Source organism: Gouania willdenowi, chromosome 15, assembly GCF_900634775.1.
Source record: "Gouania willdenowi chromosome 15, fGouWil2.1, whole genome shotgun sequence".
Classification (NCBI taxonomy): domain Eukaryota; kingdom Metazoa; phylum Chordata; class Actinopteri; order Blenniiformes; family Gobiesocidae; genus Gouania; species Gouania willdenowi.
The window spans coordinates 5,481,157-5,498,984 of record NC_041058.1 but is presented as its reverse complement, the minus strand read 5'-3'; the positions used below and the strand labels follow the sequence as shown (position 1 = coordinate 5,498,984).

General features: G+C 38.5%; 1 protein-coding gene across 2 annotated transcripts; it reads left to right on the top strand.

The window, feature by feature from the left end:
- The first annotated feature begins 381 nt into the window (after positions 1–381).
- LOC114477084 (uncharacterized) lies at positions 382–6,357 on the top strand. 2 transcript variants are annotated; one of them, XM_028469162.1, is made up of 6 exons: positions 382–708; positions 1,615–1,800; positions 2,021–2,187; positions 2,987–3,136; positions 5,714–5,871; positions 5,952–6,357. In XM_028469162.1, exons 1-6 carry the CDS (start codon positions 523–525, stop codon positions 6,311–6,313), a joined length of 1,209 nt encoding a protein of 402 aa, XP_028324963.1. In that variant the 5' UTR covers positions 382–522; the 3' UTR covers positions 6,314–6,357. The 2 variants fall into 2 exon arrangements, with proteins under 2 accessions (XP_028324963.1, XP_028324962.1); XM_028469161.1 differs by having other exon boundaries at positions 2,018–2,187.
- The last annotated feature ends 11,471 nt before the right edge of the window (positions 6,358–17,828 follow it).

Genomic DNA, 17,828 nt, shown 5'->3' with positions numbered 1-17,828 from the left:
TGTGTCTTCTTGTTTTGTTTATTTTTCTGTCACTGCGTGTTCCCACATGTTCAATTAAATGTCATTTAGATGCGTAGAAAGTCATTTTGTGTCTAAAATTCAGTTCTGACTAGTTATAGAAATAATTGTAGATATCAAATAAAATTGTTACTAGTGAGGACATAATTTTCACTAGTAAATATTATATTTTACATATCTGAAATTACATTCTTACTCCCAAGCTGATAGATATCTATAATTGCCATTATTTCTACTGATTAAAAGGTGGAACTTGTTTCCATTCAGTGACAGACAGGTTCCACTAGGGGTCACTGTAGACTTAGTCATTAGTTATTAGTGCAGCTGTTTTAGCTTGGGAGCTTTCGTTGCTGCAGTGGGCGGAGCCTAAGAAGGAAAAACAAAGCCTAACAAACTGGATGGATGGTGGAACTGAAGACCATAGTTTGCGTTTATCCTGAGGAAATGAAGTGATTTAATGTTTCCGTTTGGTTTCCTAGTCGTTAAGAAGTGAACATTGTCGTCATGGGTCAGCTGCTGTCATCAGAAGAAGAGTTTATTCAAGTGAAGGAAGCTGTGGGTTCCCTTCTGTTTAATGCCATGTCAGAGGGTGGGGCCATACCTGACGTCACAGTGCTACACCCGTTCCTCCTGACCAATCTGAATCAAGGTTTGGCCTCCCAGGACCGCCTCCAGCAGCAGCTGCAGCAGGTGTAGTGAAACCAGGATACAGTAATGCACACTGTATCACTTTACTATAAAAGCTACAACTTATTCATTTAATACTGTGTAATGCCTGTTCCTGGGAAATTATGTTACAATTATTTACCAAATTTAAATTTAAGAATCATTTACCAGATGTGTTAAACTACACCGGAGATAAGCCACAAAATGATTATTCATTTCAGTTTGTAGATTAGAATAATTATTACTTATTAATGATTTGATACAGGGAACAGTAAATGGTTTAGTTTGTTCTTGTTTGTAGTTTTGTATAATTTTGTTGTTTTGTGTATTTATGTTGACATTTTGTACATTTTTCTCTATTTTTGGGCTAGTTTTGTCTGTTTATTTGAGTCTTATTGTGTGTTTTGTCATCCTGTTTATTTTTGTATTTGTTTTGTGTGTTATTATGAGTCATTTTGTGCCATTTTTGTTGTCAATTTGTATATTTTTCTTTAATTTTGTGTGTTTCTGGGCTAGTTTTGTGTTTTTTGGAGTCGTAATGTGCATATTGTATGTTTTGAAAGTAATTTTGTCATTGTGAATATTCTTGTTTTGTTTGTTATCATTAGTCATTTTGTGCATTTTGCTTGTCAATTTGTGTTTTGCAGTAATTTTTGTCCTTGTTTTGTTTATTTGTTCCTGTTCTTTTTGTGTATACGTGTCATCACCTTGTGCAACAAATATCAGGTGGTGTGTTCGTCTGAAGCTTCTGCTCAATAATCTTCAAAATAATTAATCAGTGAAGTTAAGATCTGAGATATGAGAAAAGAGGAAAAGTAGTGTAGAAATAATTGTGAGGTGAATAGAAAGCTGAACAACAGCACTCATTAATTAATATTTTTTATATATATTATAATAATTATTACAGCTGTTGCACGTTCTCCTCTCTAGCTGCAGGACCACATTGGGAACAGGGCGCCCACCTACCTGAGGGATCTGATTGGTCGACTGTCTGCTTTCACAGAAGAGCCTCGTGTGACAGGGCTGGTGGGGTGTGTGGTTACCATGGTGATTGACATGGCCTACTCATCATCCAGGCAGCCTACAGGTGTTAAATTGAATGCAACGTCCTGCCAGGTATCCCCTCAAAGACAGGGACAAAGATAGAAGCTCTCAACATCAGCCTGTGTTGGCGAAACAATTCTTAAATTAATGTTGAATTTTTTTTATTGCAGCACGTTATTATTTCCAGAGCCAGTTTAAAGGATTTACATCCAAAAATCATCCTAAATCCAGCTTTTTTGGTGACTTTCTTTTCTTTCCAGTATTTATGATGGAATAATTCTGCCTCCAGCAGAGAATCGTTGAGCTCCAGGAGGTGATGGAGGAGTATCTGAAGCGCTGCAGGATCAACCTGAGTGATAAAAGGAGGCTGATGGAGGACACAGTCAGACTGGAGGCCCAGCTCAGCCTGACACTCACACAGCTGATGTCCTGCCTGCTGAGGGGAGACTGTAGCTCCAGGTGAATGAATGGCTTTATTTGTCATTGCACATGTTACGGAACAACAAGATTTTATTTCAGTTTCATCCCGTCCAAGAAAACACGGAGTCGCTGTCTGCAGAGACTTCCTGGTGATAAGTTGGGACAACTTTGGATAGCTGGCTATGGGAAGATAAGCAATGTGTTTTCGATTCAGGGTTGGTCAATTTCAAATAGCCTTCTGTCCCGGGTCTCACTGCATTAATCCAATAAGGTGGCCTTAATTTGCAAGCCGTACACCCAACTTCTCCAAATTGGTTCCAATTCTGCGTAAACGATCTTTTAAGTTCATTCATCACATGAGTCTGAGTGTTGAGAGCCCTGCCCCATCCATCGTAAATGACTGGCAGCTTTCCCAAAACAGTTGCCAGCATAATACTGACTTTGTGGTGAGAAAGGTGCTAGCTCCAATCAGCAGCATGCCCACTACCATAATTCCAATCATGTAGATGTCCTCAACATCTTCCACAGAAGGTATCGACAGACACACAACTCGCCACTTGTTCCAAGGGTCCAGTGTATATCTAGCCGCAAACGTCCCGCTTGGACACGCAAGCTCACCACTGCCCGATCTTTTTGTCGAAAAAATTTGAGCGATTGCATTGAGACCAACTGATCAATTCCATAATTCCAGTTTTAGATGAGATGCAAAGAGAGGCTATTATTAGATTCACAAGACCAGACAAAAGAAAAGCAGCCTCTGATTGGATAAGAAATAAGAACATGACACGTCAGTATATGAGCAGTTTGATGGACACTCATCGCTCTCCTCCTTCTGCAGGTCTTTGAGACTTTGGGCGAGTGCAGCAGCGTTTCACACTCGGATGTTGGAGTACCTGGCTGCACTGGAGGGTAAGCCTGAACCTCTTTCAGCGAGGGCAGCACTGGAACGTTACAAAGAGGACCTAACACAGATTATACCTGAATACAGGTAAAGCCCTGTTTCACTTAAAGTATGTACTTCAAACACTATCTCACAGACATGATTAAAAACTCGTTCCAAAAAATTGAAAAATGTCTCTGGGTCGCCAGAAATTAATTAGTTTTACCTAAAAAAGGTTGGAAACCACTCAGTTAAGGTAAAGGGCCTTGCTTCAGGGCCCACAGCAATGCCCCTTGGTATGGCAAGCCCTTTTAACATTGAATAGCTAGTCTGGATATGTATAACAGATATCTGCAATTTAATTCTTCCTTGTGAAAATGAACATTTCAGATATCCACAATGTAATTCCTTCTAGGATAAATGACGTCACTTTCCCCATTGATGTGTATGAGGTTTGTCATTATTACAGATATCTTTAATTTAGTTATGGATAGGCTCAATGTGAGATGTGGATATCTGCAACTAAATTATGACTATACATAACTCCATTTAGCGATATCTACAAGTGCATTCTGACTAGTCACGATAGAAAGTGTCTATCAGTACGGTTGCCGTAAGGACAACCCCCGGTGCACACATACGTAGCATCTTAGGGTTAGGTTGTAACCCTATATCGTAACAATTTTTAGGGTTAGGTTTAGTCTTAGTCATGTGACCTAAACTGGCCAATGAGGGGCGCTGTGTACGGATAGAATGTTGGTATATTGATACGGCAACCGTACGGATAGCCACTGCCATCAGGATCTTCAACTCACATAAATATCTTTACTGACATTTGTAGATATCTTTAAACATGTTTTAACTTGTCAAAGTGACGTTATAGATATCTTGAACTGGAATTGGATATCTCTAAATGGAGTAATAGTCATAATTCAGTTGCAGATATCGATTATCGAGTTATAGATATCTTTAAATTAATTGTGGTTAGAGATATCTTAAATTCGAGATATCTTTAATTGTAACCAGTCAAAATGTAATTACAGATATCTTGAACAAGAGTTTCGACTAGGCAAATTGATATAGCAGATATCTGTAATTGTTACAACAGGTAGGAGGAGGGGCTAAATCTGCTGAATCCAGAGCTGTACTGTTTAACAGGGTTTTTAAGCCTGTAACCATTAAGCCACCACTTTGCTTCTAACCTGATAACATGGATTTGTAGTAACCTTAAAATGATTTTTTAGTTTGCATAATAACAAAAATTACATTTTTAAGTTGGAAGAAATTATAAATCTTGAGAAATTTCTAGGTAAGACGGAGACGTCTTGACCTAATTGATGCACGTTCACACAAGTGAGAACAGCAGGTTGTAGCCTGTCTTCAGTAAATCTGAATAAAACTCACTCAGAAATGTAAGTTACTTCAACAACTGCTGAAATACTATTTACAGAGTGTAGTGGAGTCCATTTTCTGATGTAAAAGCAGCCAAATGATCTAACACAAAGTCATCACCACGCAGATAAAACAGTGCAACACATGGGCATCGTAATGTCATAAATGTTTTACTTTTAGAGCCAAATGTCTGCGGTGCTGCAGCTGTGTTTGTCTAGAACAATTCATTTATAACGGCTAAAATAAGCACTGAGCTGGTTCATTTGCTTTCACCAATCACTATGAAGGACTTTACTAGTACGCACTGTGAGACCACTAGTTTGGCCATAGTGACGGTGTGGACAGGTGTCTTTTATACACATAACGAGTTCAAACAGGTGCCATTCACGTGTTCCTCCACTTTTTTTTTTTTACAAATGTGGCCTAAAACCTTTGAAATGTTTTTATTAGAAAATCTATGCCTAACAAAACACATTATTTTGCACCACATTTGTCTGGGACTACTTTAACCTGTTCGCCGCCATGTTGAAATGACGTCATTGGTGACGTGATAAGCCCCATGAGTTCTATATGAATTGAAGCATTCAGGATCATTTAGCAGCTTTTTCAGTCAAAATGACAACTTGTGCTGCTTTGGGTTTCTCTAAAAATCAGTAAAACCTAAAAATATTGATGTAAACCTTTTGTTTACTGAGAGATGATAAATTAAAACCGTGACCCGAAAAAATGGATGACAGTTCCCACTCTGCTGTTTTGTAGACGCCATTATGGAGAGAAGAAGAGCTCTGTGTGCATGTAAATAAAGGCAACCAGGATTCACTGCTGCTCATTAGAGTCAGCAAAGAATCCTACTGCTGCTTAACGCTGCAGTAGGATTCTGCAACCAGGATCCACAGCCTTTATTTACATGCACACGGAGCTCTTCTCTTTTTAATGGCGTCTACGAAACAAATATAGTGCAAAGTAATGTGTTTTGTTCAGCTTAGATCTTCTAATAAGGACATCTCAAAGGTTTTTGGCCACATTTGTAAAACTGGCGGCGGATCCCTTTAATACAGGTAACGAGTGAAGGATAAAAGAGCTTCTTAAATAAGTAGTAACAGGTCTGTGAGAGACAGAAATCTTGCTTGTTTGTAGCTGCCAAATCCTTTTTTTATGCAATAATTTGCAAATAAATTATAAAATTTAAAAATAATGATACAATAAAAATTACAGACCTCATCTTTTTAAGTGGGACAACTTTCACAATCAATGGCTGCCTAATACTTTTTTGCCCCACTGTAATTCTTTCAGATGTTATAAAACCAACACAGTAGTTGTGGTGAAATGTCGAGGTGGATGTCTATCAACGGAGGTTCCAGAGGAAGGATCCATGACTGGACTCACTGTGACGGACCGAGAACTAGTGAAGAGTGTGACCATCCCTTTGTCCAGCATGCAGACGGAAATGGGTAAGACTTCTAAAATGAGCAGAAATGCTGCCTTCAACTCGTGTTTAAATAATCTGATTGAATAAAATTCTACTTCGCAGAGAGAAGAAGGAAAGACCTTGTTGGTGATTCCGCCTCTATTCTGAACCTGGACCTGATTAGCTCCGATCAGTACGCTGAGGCGTACCTGGACCACCTGTTTTCTGATGAAGGGCCTGTGGCAGCGCTGCAGAAGTGTTTTACACGGGTCGGTGAGAATCTAAGTACGCGAAGGACTGGAACAGAGACAAGTAAAAAGTTAAGGCAAAGCAGAGGTGAGCGTTTTAAAGAGCGAGTGAATGAAGGAGCAGGAGAAACTGAAAGGAGGGAACGACGACGAGAAGAGTTGGAGAAACTGAGCATCGTAGAAACACAGCCTGAAGAAAGCCTTACTCACATTCACCATTCTGTGAAAAGTGCGTAAACTAAAGCAGCCAAATAAAAGAAACTATGAAAACCAAAAGCTAACATGTGTCACTCAAAGCTTTCATGATCTTTTCTACATATTTCATGATGATTTAAGGCCCTGTTCTCCCATGAGGTATGAGGGGGAAAGCCGCGCAGCTGTTTGGATTATGGCTGCACGGTATTTTCCCCCTCAAAGTCAGTCTGTCACTGCACGCCTTTATTTCTGTGGTCAGAGCAGCCCTCAAAATTTTCATACTACAGTATGAACAACGTAAAGCCACAGTTTGTAATTGACGGAGTTACTAATTAGTTACCTTTTCATTTATTCAGAAAACTTTTTTCAGGAATTTTGCTTTGAAATTTACTTTACTGATCTCCTGACATGTTTCGACAGCCGACTGTCAGGGTGTATCCAAATAGTCCCTCCTATCTCCTTTCATATCCACTTCCCATAACCCTGTGGATGACGTCAAGGGGTTAAAGAAAGGTGTTAGGAAAAGGTCATCACTTTTGTTTTGACAATCAGACGCACTTCAACTAGGTGACGTCATAATTAGACGTCAGAAAAGCATGATGACGAGCCAGTCAGTTAATTCAGGTGTGTTGGAGCAGGGAGACATCTAAAAGTCTCAGGAATCCGGCCCTTGAGGACTGGAGTCTGGCACCCCTGTTTTAGAGAATTGGAATGCTCTTTCTCACCCTAAACACTTCCAAGGGTCAAGGAACAGTGGATAGGAAAGGAGATAGGAGGGACTATTCAGTCTTCCTCAGAGGCATCTGCTGATTGCTTTGATGTGTCCTTATGAGTTCTTTCAGGGCATTTTATCTAAGCTCAAGCTCAATTTCTTGGTACAAATGTTCAAAATGTCAATAGGAACAAGGTAAAATGGGATCTGTGCATTAGTCAGTGTCTGTGATCTCAATGTTTTCCCTAAATTAACCACTAAAAACAAGCAAGTTCTGTAATCTGTGACTTTTACAGGGCTGTACTTGTGTCTATGGGAGAGAGATTACATGGCAACCTGTCCTAGGTTATGCTGCAGATCTCATATGGGTGAAAATTTTCATTACGGGAACATTTGGGGAAAAAAAATGTCAGCTCGATAATTAATCAAGTGTGTATTACTTATTAAAGGAGAAAAATCATAGCTTTCTCATTCCACTAGTTTTTTTTTTTGTAATGCAGGTGCGATTGACAATTTTCAGCACTTATTCTTTTCCTTTCCACTCCAACCGTATCCATGGAAACCCGAAAACAACTTTATTTCAATTTTTTTAAAAGGCAATAAAGTACATTAGGTATTACAACAGGAACCATTGAGTTGTACTTCAGTGTGTGATGGCTGTGACCAACTTCCATGTTGTCCAAAAAGGTAACGGAGTGGAATGACCATCATTCAACCTCATGTTAAACAACAATTGGGAAGAATCCAGCACTGCTGCTACAGCTAACATGCAAAATTAAGTGAACTACATCCCAAATGTGGCTGTAATGAAACTTTTGCCCATATAGCGTGAACTCCATATAGTAGGAGTAGAAGATGGCTAGACTTGTTTGAATAATAACAACAAAAACTACTTTAACTGAGTTGATTTTAAGTTTGTGCATCAGGACTTATAAAACATCCACTCGCCAAAGTTTGGTTATATCAGTTATTTTTTGTCCGTCTCTGGAGGAGCAGCTGTTGGTAATATTAGTGAGTAATTACCAAAATCATTCCACTTCACGTTGCTTTGGAAGCTCTTTTTCTTTAAAGGTCACCCACAGAACAAGCCGTTTCCACCTCTCTCCGTCTGACATTCAAAGCGACAATCACAGGAGGAACTGCACTCAGCGTAAAGTGTTTCCCTCTTAGAAAAGGTTGAAATACTGCTTTCTGTCTAAGTATGTGTGCAACAGGTGGGCGAGCGGCACAGGAAGGAGCTCCAATGTAGATTTACAGCAGTAAGAGTGACTCAATGACGCAGAGAGACTGAGACAGTTGGGACTTTGTGTGGGATTTGTTGGCCAATTAGTGTTAACAGATCATTGGTCTCCACTGAGATGAAGGTTGAAAAAATATGGTGATTGTCTTAGATATAGGCAGAGTGGGATATTTAAACAGGCAACATTGAAGAGAACACAGATTGAATGAAGGCTGGTTATGGTTTCATTCACATTTCACTGCTGCGTGGATGCATTTTTACCACCACAACCCCAAAAATGCTCCGCAGTTGCTACGTTTACCTTTCCTTAGGGGTGGTTTGAACACAGAGATTCAGAGTATTTAAACCAGCTATTCTCAATTGGTGGATCGGGATCCATAAGTGGGTCGCGGACCTCTACTGGGTGGGTTGCTGACAGCTGGTCAAAAATAAATAAATACTTAAAGAGTAACTAAACCTCAAAACCACTTTTTTTCTGCTGAATACAAATGTATTTTGGTATGAATTAGTGCTGTTTATTGATCCTGGTATCTCAATTTGTCATATTTAGTTGTAAAATGTCAAAGTGACCACCATCTATGGGTTGAAACCCGGCTATTACATTAGATTTTTGCTATTGGCTGAGTACAAGATCATGTGACATTTTGGGACCATCTTGCCTCACAAACAAGCACTGTTAGCCCCGCCCCTTTTCTAAAAACTAGCACCTGTGGACTCTACAATCTGTGGTGAGTAGGTTGGATTGAGAGAAGCGTAAATAGAGAGGTATATTGAATAATGAGTAGCTAGTTAGCATAGCATAGATTGTTCATTGGAGATCTTATAGTATAGTATATGGGCGTGTCTGAACTGCTCCAGGAGCCCCACCCATAATCAAGACATTTTTTGAATGTCCCTCTCTTAATGGCAGGTCAGGAGAAAGCAGGGGTTTAGTCTCATGTTGGACTTTTTTTTTGACTGGCATGCTGCACAGGAAAATATATAGATATACGTTTTAATATATAGACTATACATGTGTGTTTTCAACAACTATTTTTGAAAAATGAAATTTGGTTGGTTGAATTCTAAAAAAAAAAGTGGGTCGTGATTTAATAACAGTGGCAAAATATGGGTGCCAGGGTGAGACCAGTTGAGAACCCCTGATTTTGACCATTCCAATGGGTCTTCTTCTCTGTGTTATAACATCTGACTGAAAGAGGAATATGGATGTAACTGTTTCAAGCATGCACAATTTGGCCTTGTCAAAGAGGCTCTACTTCCTAGTAAAACCCTCTTACATGCCAAGGGAGAACATGCATATCCTGCACAGCGATAAGTATACTTCTTGGAACTCCCCGTTTGTGTATAACTGCACTCAGAGAGCTCAAACCTTTGCCAAGTGCCAAGTTTCCTTTTTGCCAGTAATTGGCAGTTATCTGGTTCAATGATCCTGTTACTATAATCGTCCACACTTTAAAGGCTTGGAAGAAAGTTCTTTCCCCATTAATAATGATACAGTTGGTCTATTTTGGCACATCTCTTTTCTTTCTTTTTCTCAAAAAATGGCAATGAAATGCACAACCTGCATCTGATCCGGATGAAATCTGATGCGGTAATTGAGGAACCAACCCAACAGTCAAATTTCATAAAGATCAGTCAATTACAAACTAATAGTGTTGTACTCAAGACCACAATATCCGAGACCAAGACTTACGCAAGACCAGAATGCACCAAGACCAAGACTTTTGGTAGTTCTGACCGAGTAAAGTCCAAGATCGAGACAAGACTATAAAAATCTATTTTAAAAACCACGATAAGGATGAAAAGTTAAAGAGAATTCTCTTTTTAATTTTGGTTCTATTTTTAAATACATTTGACAGACAAAAACAGGGTGTCTGCAACTCTTAAAGCACATCATACAAAATTCTCAAACCTTGACACATTTCATCAACTAAAAATTAAAAATAAATCTTTAATTATAAAGATTCAGACCGAAGTCCAAAATTATTTTAAATATCTGAAAATAAGATGTTTATTTGTCAGGTGAATGTTGCCTAAAGTAAGTGTAAAGAAGGATTTCTGACTAGAAATATGATGGACTGACCCAAGAAGGCAGAACAGACAGTGAGCTAATGTTAAATGTTTGTAGTCAAATTCCTCCAATAATTAATCAGGAACCACTCCAAATGCTTCTCCTTATGATCACATTATTGAAGTTGAAGAATAGCATATCAGTGCTGGTCTTGACAGAAAATCCAGGCCGGTCCGAGACAAGACCTAGACCACCTATATCTGGTCTTGAGACCGGTGTCAAGACCAAGAGTGGTCTTGAGTGCTACAGCACTATCAACCGTGATATGAATTCTTGATCAGTGCTGGTCTCCACTGGTCTTGACAGAAAATCCAGAGTCAGGTCAGTCCGAGAGCAAGACAAGACAGAGTTAAATATCCCTCAAGTCCAAGAAAAGAACAAGAATAACGAAATATGGTCTTGAGACTAGTGTCAAGACCAAGAACAATCTTGAGACCAAGACCGTTCTTGAGTGCTGCAACACTACAAACTGAGATATGAATTTTTACAATTGATGATAGAGATTTTTAGATTTTTCAAACTAGTTCAGAATAAGTATACTGATCTAGATCTCGTCTAATATTTTATGGAATCTTCCATGGTGTATAGTCTATCTTTTAGTAGAATTATGTCAAAAGCATTAAACGGATTTTGACACAATATTAACCAAAGGCAAAAATAAATCAACCCCCGGTGAAAAAATTACCTCCTTGGCAGAGGTACTAAAACGATATCCACTTAGCTGTCAATATTGCTAATTTTATGCATTCGTCCGAGCACAGGAGTCATTGAGTATGCACACACAGGCTCTCTGTGGACATTAAGTTAAGGCTGGAAATGAATGTGAGTGGGAGGACTCATCTGTGCAGCTGCTTAACTACAAAGACCTCAGCTGTACGTTGGCACAGCAGCTGAAACAGTGGGAGGTTAGCTAAGGTAAATGTTCTCACCGCATCCCACCAATCCATCCGTAACATTATCAAGACGGTTCAATGTGCAGCGATTTATGTCGAGGGAGGGGTGGGGGAAACAGGCTTGAGTTTGAGTATTGGAATAAAGGCCACAGCTTAAGTGTTAGCGCTTCTTATTCCCGTCTGTCCAGGAGTGGATAAGGGCCTGAACACTTTAAGTTAATATTCTGAAAGGAGGAAAAGCCCTCTGAGGGTGAAGAGAAAGGACTCTGAAAAAGCATAAAATAGTGTTTATGGTGCTTGTAAGTGGCTCAATTGTAATACGAGGGGACAAGAAATAAGCAAGTGGTCCGAGAGACTTCTTGAAGGAATTAGAACAAAAAAACTGGAGGATTGGTTTGACGGGTAAGTGCAGATTATGTTCCATGTTTGATTTACCATGAACCAAAAGGGAGCTTTTGACCTTCACCAAGAAGGTCATATTTTCACCAGCGTTTGTTAGTTAGTGTTTTAGCAGGATTACAAAATACTACGAATGTTGAGGAAATTTCAACTAAAGATATACCATACGCCACATATGTTAAACTCAAGACCCTGGAGCCAAATCAGCCTGCAGGGGAAAGTAAAAATGACTGAGAAACAGTGTAAAGTACCAAATAATTTGATTGTGGACATTATATATGTAGGGTTGCAAAGGGGTGTAAAATATCTGCCAAATTTTCATAGGAACTTAAGCTCAAGAATTGAGGCAATATTGAAAAAAAAGAGAAACTTTTCATGGGAATTATTTATTGAAATTAGGCAGAAATTGGGAGTAATTGTAAAATCACTGAATCATATTCAAAGTTCTCTGTGAGCCTGAAAAAAGAAGCGAGCGGGTCAGAAAATGGACAGATGGATATCCAAATATAAATATTGGCATCGAAGCAAAATATTACACTTAAAAATAAATGTAAAAATTTCAACAGTTATTTTTGGAAGTAGAATTTGTCACAAATTCAATGAAACGCTACAATATTTGCAGGGGTTGGTAGTTTTCCCAGGCTTGTGCAACACGATGGAAGTCATTTTTACTCTCAAATTGTTGAAAGAAACTTACCGTAATTTTTCCAAAATCCTGCTCAGTCCTCAAATTTAATAAATATAGTCACTACCTGTCGCCTATTGCTTGGATATTGTCGTTGCCTTATATACTACATACTTTTATATCATTTATGCATGGAAATACAAAGTAATGTTGAAATTATTCCATTCCCCACCTCTGTGGCCCACTTGAGATCAAACTTATCCGTGTTTGGCCTCTGAACTAAAATGGGTTCAGGATCAGCTTTAAAAATGTAATTGACTTAATTAAGTTGAGTTGGTTCCTTTATATAACCCGGTTCATCTGGATTGTTTCCGGATTGTGCATTTCATTAAGATCCCCCCCCCTCCAAAAAAAAATGGGGTTTCCATACATTTGAACCTACTGTATGGTTATTTAATGGGGATAGAAATGTATTTCAAGCCTCTAGAGTGTGAATGATCATTGTGCCATAACTGCCAATATCTGGAAAAGAGCAGATTTGGTGGTTGGCGGAGGTTTGCGCTCCTGTTCCTTAGTAGTCCTACTACATCTACAAAACATCAAGTAAGCACACACACACACACACTTATCAAGAAACCATCCACACAACCAAGTTACTTACTTAAAAATCAATGGAAATGACAATTAAAGCACCTTTAAAAGACTTTTTGAATGTTGTTACCCTTCCTTTGCTAAACTTTTCTATATGCAATTCTAAAATTTGGCTGTAAAATGTATTGGCATTGAAAAGATATTTCATTCAGGACATTCATCAGGTTTTTAATTAAAGTGATCACAACTTGGATATTACAAAGTCTAAAAGCTACAGGTTACATCTAAGTGCTGAGTAATTTCATCCATCATCAATTCATAACACTATTGATTAGTACAACTTCAACAGTTGAAGTTAAAAGGTACGATGGCATCTCAGGGATTGTTCATGCCATACGCCATTAATTCCAAATTGCATACACTTTACATTATTCCCGAGCCAAATAGGCTCTTATATTGATTTCATATAACTTGACCAATGGATTACATTAATTTCATCACGGGAAGAATTAACTCGCACTGAATGAAGGTTACTAAAGAAAGGCAATTAATCACACTGAAGTTCTTTATTTACCAAAAGGCTAATAGAGTCTTTAAGATTCTAACTGGGAATTGTTTGCTGAAGATGCATAAAATGTAATTATTTCTCCTTAAATATCAGATTACACATGCAGCCAACGTAATATTAGTTTAACGAGTCATCGACTTAATGGTAAATACTAAAGCCAGGATTGGACTATTAGCAATTAAAACTATCGACTCATGACCATTTAGAAATTTAGCATGACATTCTAGCAGTTGCTGCTAAATGCTAAAATCCTTCTTTCTCAGTTCTGAAAATTAAAAGGAAAAAAGTGTATGTATATAGTATGTATAGCTATAGAAAAGTGGGAGGTTCAGTAGCTTTTTCGTGGATGGCAAAATGAGATTGTGTTTGAAGGTGGGACGTCAGGAACATTTAGGTTTGTTGTTAAATGTGTAGAATGATCACTGTTGTTTTCATAGATTTTGGCTTTTAGCAAGGACACTGTAGGGTGTCGAACCCCATCTATTCCCATTCCAGTTTGTTGTCCTCGTGAATCCGGATCTCCTGAGACCGGAACAGATTTGGTAGAGAGATCATTTATGAACAGTATCATTGCAGTCCAAGCAAAGCTGACGTCGCACACCCTTGAACCAAGCAGCAGCCATGCGCACGTTCCGCAAGCAGCAGTCACTGTTGAGGTAGGACTGATGACATCATTAGTTAGAAATAAGTTATTAGCCAATCACTGCACGCCATAGCGACGTGCGGGCAAGAGCCAATCACTGGAGAGCCCACCCCCACGCCCTTTCAGCTGTCCAAAAAACTAAAAAATTATGGATGCACACACTCGGGCTTTACGCGAGCCGATGACAAAGTTTCAGATCAAACAGATATCGCGTCGGGGAGATATTACACACACACACACACACACACACACTCACCTTGCTTTTATAGACAGAAGATAAAGTGACAGTTGGTATGAATTTGTACTTTGTTCTTATTTAATTACTTTTTTTAACATACCATTTTAGTGTTTAAAATGGTCTTTTTTCATCTTTTCAGGGTGTATTTTGATGTTTAACCAACAGGTGTAACGCATTAAATGTTTATTTTGTTTCAATGAGAAATCTTTTTGTTCTGCTTTAAAAATAGATATACAGACATAAGCAACATTCTCTTAAATTACTAGCTATCGCTACCAATTAAAAATTATGTTGAATTTTAGTGTTTTTTTGGTTTAATGAAAACTATTACAAATGACTGGTCCTTAATGGCACATGCATTTGTGTTGGGAAAATAAAACGTCAGGCCCACCTCAAGGTATTGGTTTTAAGTACCAGTGATTTAAAGTAAAGTCTGGTTTAGGGAATCCCTTCACCTTATCATCAAAAGAGACACAGAAAACACACTTTTCATCATCCGCTGCAATCAAATTGTTACAAAGACACCCAATAGGAGATTTTGAAACCAAACTGCACTGAAGAAAAGAATGGATGAAAAAATGGCTTTTGTTTAGTATCCAGACCAAATAATCAATGAATGTGTAGATGTAGATGATCAGAAACAAATATAAAATAAAGGCTCATTAATAATATTACCCAGAAGAATTTGAAGAAATACGTGTTTGTGCACATGCCTTTCAAACAGGCTGCCAGACGTGTAGGAGGAAGTTCATGTTCTAGTGTTTGCTTGACATTTACACACACACACACACACACACACACACACACACAGAGGTTATTTAATCCTTTAGAAGGCATTGACTTCACAGTCTTCACAGCCTATTTAAATGCCACCTAAATCACTGCTTCTCTGTAATTACCTTCAAGTTTGATGTTTCAAATGACTTTGATTAGCCCAAATACACAGTTACACAGTCTCTGGTACTTCTTCAGGCATTTTATCCAAAAGCAGTTGAAAAAACTTCAACAAATGAATGATAATTTGGACATTTTATACCCACATACCACATAACACATACCAATCATTTCTGACTTCAAACATTTTTCAGTTTGACCGTCAGCAGTTCATTTCTTCTCGTCTACATGCAGGTTGTAGACGGTGTAACACATAACATGTCAGAGTATTGAACGAACATTTTCTTTGAACGCTAATAAGAAAAATGATCTGTCTTTAAATTGCTGTAGCGAAACATTTGTAAAGATCCATAGATACAGTAAAGTACGGTAGAAGGACTGTGGGCTAATTAGCTCCGAAGCTGTCGTAGCTTCCAGCTCCAACACAATGGGTGAGCGTTCAACATGAGTTACTAACACGTCCGCCATTCAAACACATGTTTTCATCAATAACATGAACATATAAGGGGAATGGCAATCGTCAAACGTTGGATGATGAGTGTAACTGGAACACACTCACTGTAAGACCTGGACATTTACATGATAATTAGGCCTTTCTATTATTGAACGCTGAATGAAAGACTGACACTTAGCGTTACAATGACCTGATTTGTTTTAACAAAAGAAAGTTGAGTCTTCATAATTAGCTGGTGATTAAAAAACATGGATAATCACAATTGCCGCAAGTCAGTCAGTATATACATTAGGCTACTGTCTTATTACGATAAAGACGGAAGAAAAAGAGACGTAAAAATGTCAAAATATTTTGATATATCTCAACTCTTGATGACTCTGAATATATTAGAAATATCTCAGAAGTCAATAGAATTTCTGCCAAATTCTGCCAATGACAAACGAAGATATTGAATTTTTGCCAATGATGAGTGACTAGAGATTTTTCAATTTTTTGAAACTGATCCAGATCCCCTCCAACATTTAATGGAATCTTCCATGGCATAAGGCACACGTTTCAAAATCAAGGCCCGGGTGCCAAATCCGGTCCTTCAGAGCATCAAATTTGGCCCGCTCGAGAAAGTAACTATGAAACATTTGGCAAATTACCAACTAATTCAGTTGTGGAATATATGACATCATATCACATGACGGCAGTCTTATTTTTTTTTGTTATCTCAAATTGTTGAAAGAACTTATTTTTTTCAAAATGTGCCAAATTTACCTCAAATGATTCCACAAAATGTCCCCAAATTCCCAATATAATAATAATGGCTTAGAAGGAGACTCAAAGTGTATACAGAGAAACCATTATTCATTCACACCAGAATGGGCTTGTAACCAGAGGGTTGCCGGTTCAAATCCACTGTGGGCCATCACTGTGGGACCTTGAGCAAGTCCCCTAGACCTAATGACTTCCAGGACTCTCTTGAAAAAGAGATTATTAATCTCAATGAGACTTTCATGGTTAAATAAAGGTAAAAACAAACCATACGAGGCAATGTGGGCAAAGTGCCTTGCCCAAGGACACAAAGACAATGACTAGGATAGAGCTGGAGTTGAAGCCCCAACCCTTCGGTTATTGGACGACCCACTCTACCACTGAGCCACAGACGTCAAATAAATATAATGGGAATTTAAGTGAAGTTCCTGCGGGGACTGATATATAATTTATCTTTTATACGTGGAAGTGCAAACCAGGGCACATTAATGTTGAATTTCTTCTTTTTTCCACCTAAAATCTGTATTTGGTCCCTGAACTAAAACAAGTTTGACACCCCTGAGGTATATCCTTCATTTAAACACACATTTTATAACAGATGGAATACCTGAATTACCGGTCGACGAGCATGTGTCAGTGGTCCTCTTTCTCCAAGTGTGATGAGTGTGTGTTGGCCCCTGTTACACTGCACAAAATAAAGGACACATTACCAGGAAAGAGTTTCTATGGTGAGTTTAATTGCTGTGCCAGCACAGGTGTGCGTCGTCAGGTCGTAAGCCCAGAGGCCTCACCTGTAACAGCCCCATCATTGTGGAAAGTTTCTGACTTTGTTGTTGAATGTGGAAACTATGGGCCTATGTTACAATTCCAGGATTTAATCAGTGTGTGCTGGACTACAAAGCTGGATAACGTCTTATGGAGCTAAATCACCATGGTAACTTAGGCTGAATGACAAGCCTGGTCGGGAGTAGGTTTGGTTCTGGCTAGGATCTTAGCGAGTACTAAAGCCTGGATTTTTGTTGTTGTGTGCCTGTAACTTAGCTACACTAACAAGCAGAAACAATATATTTTCAATTGTGAGGTGATTATGATCCACGTGTTGGAAAGGTACAAATGTTACCTCCACCAAGCATTTATTTATTTATCTCTCAGATGTGTTTATCCTGCTAACAGTGAGCTGGGTTTAGACCGTCATGAGACAGGTTAGTTTTACCCTACTGATGATGTGTTGTTGCAATAGTAATGGACATTGCAACAACAAAATTTTAATCAAAGATAGACCAATTATGCCATGGAAGATTCCTTCAAATTTCAGAGGGGCTCTGTATTAATTTACTGATTCTGGATCAGTTTCAAAAATCGGAAAATACCAAATGACTCATCATTGGCAATATCTTGGTTCGTCATTGACCAATCTTTATGAAATTTGACTCTGAAATGTGAGCATAAAACAGCATTTGTGATGCCTGT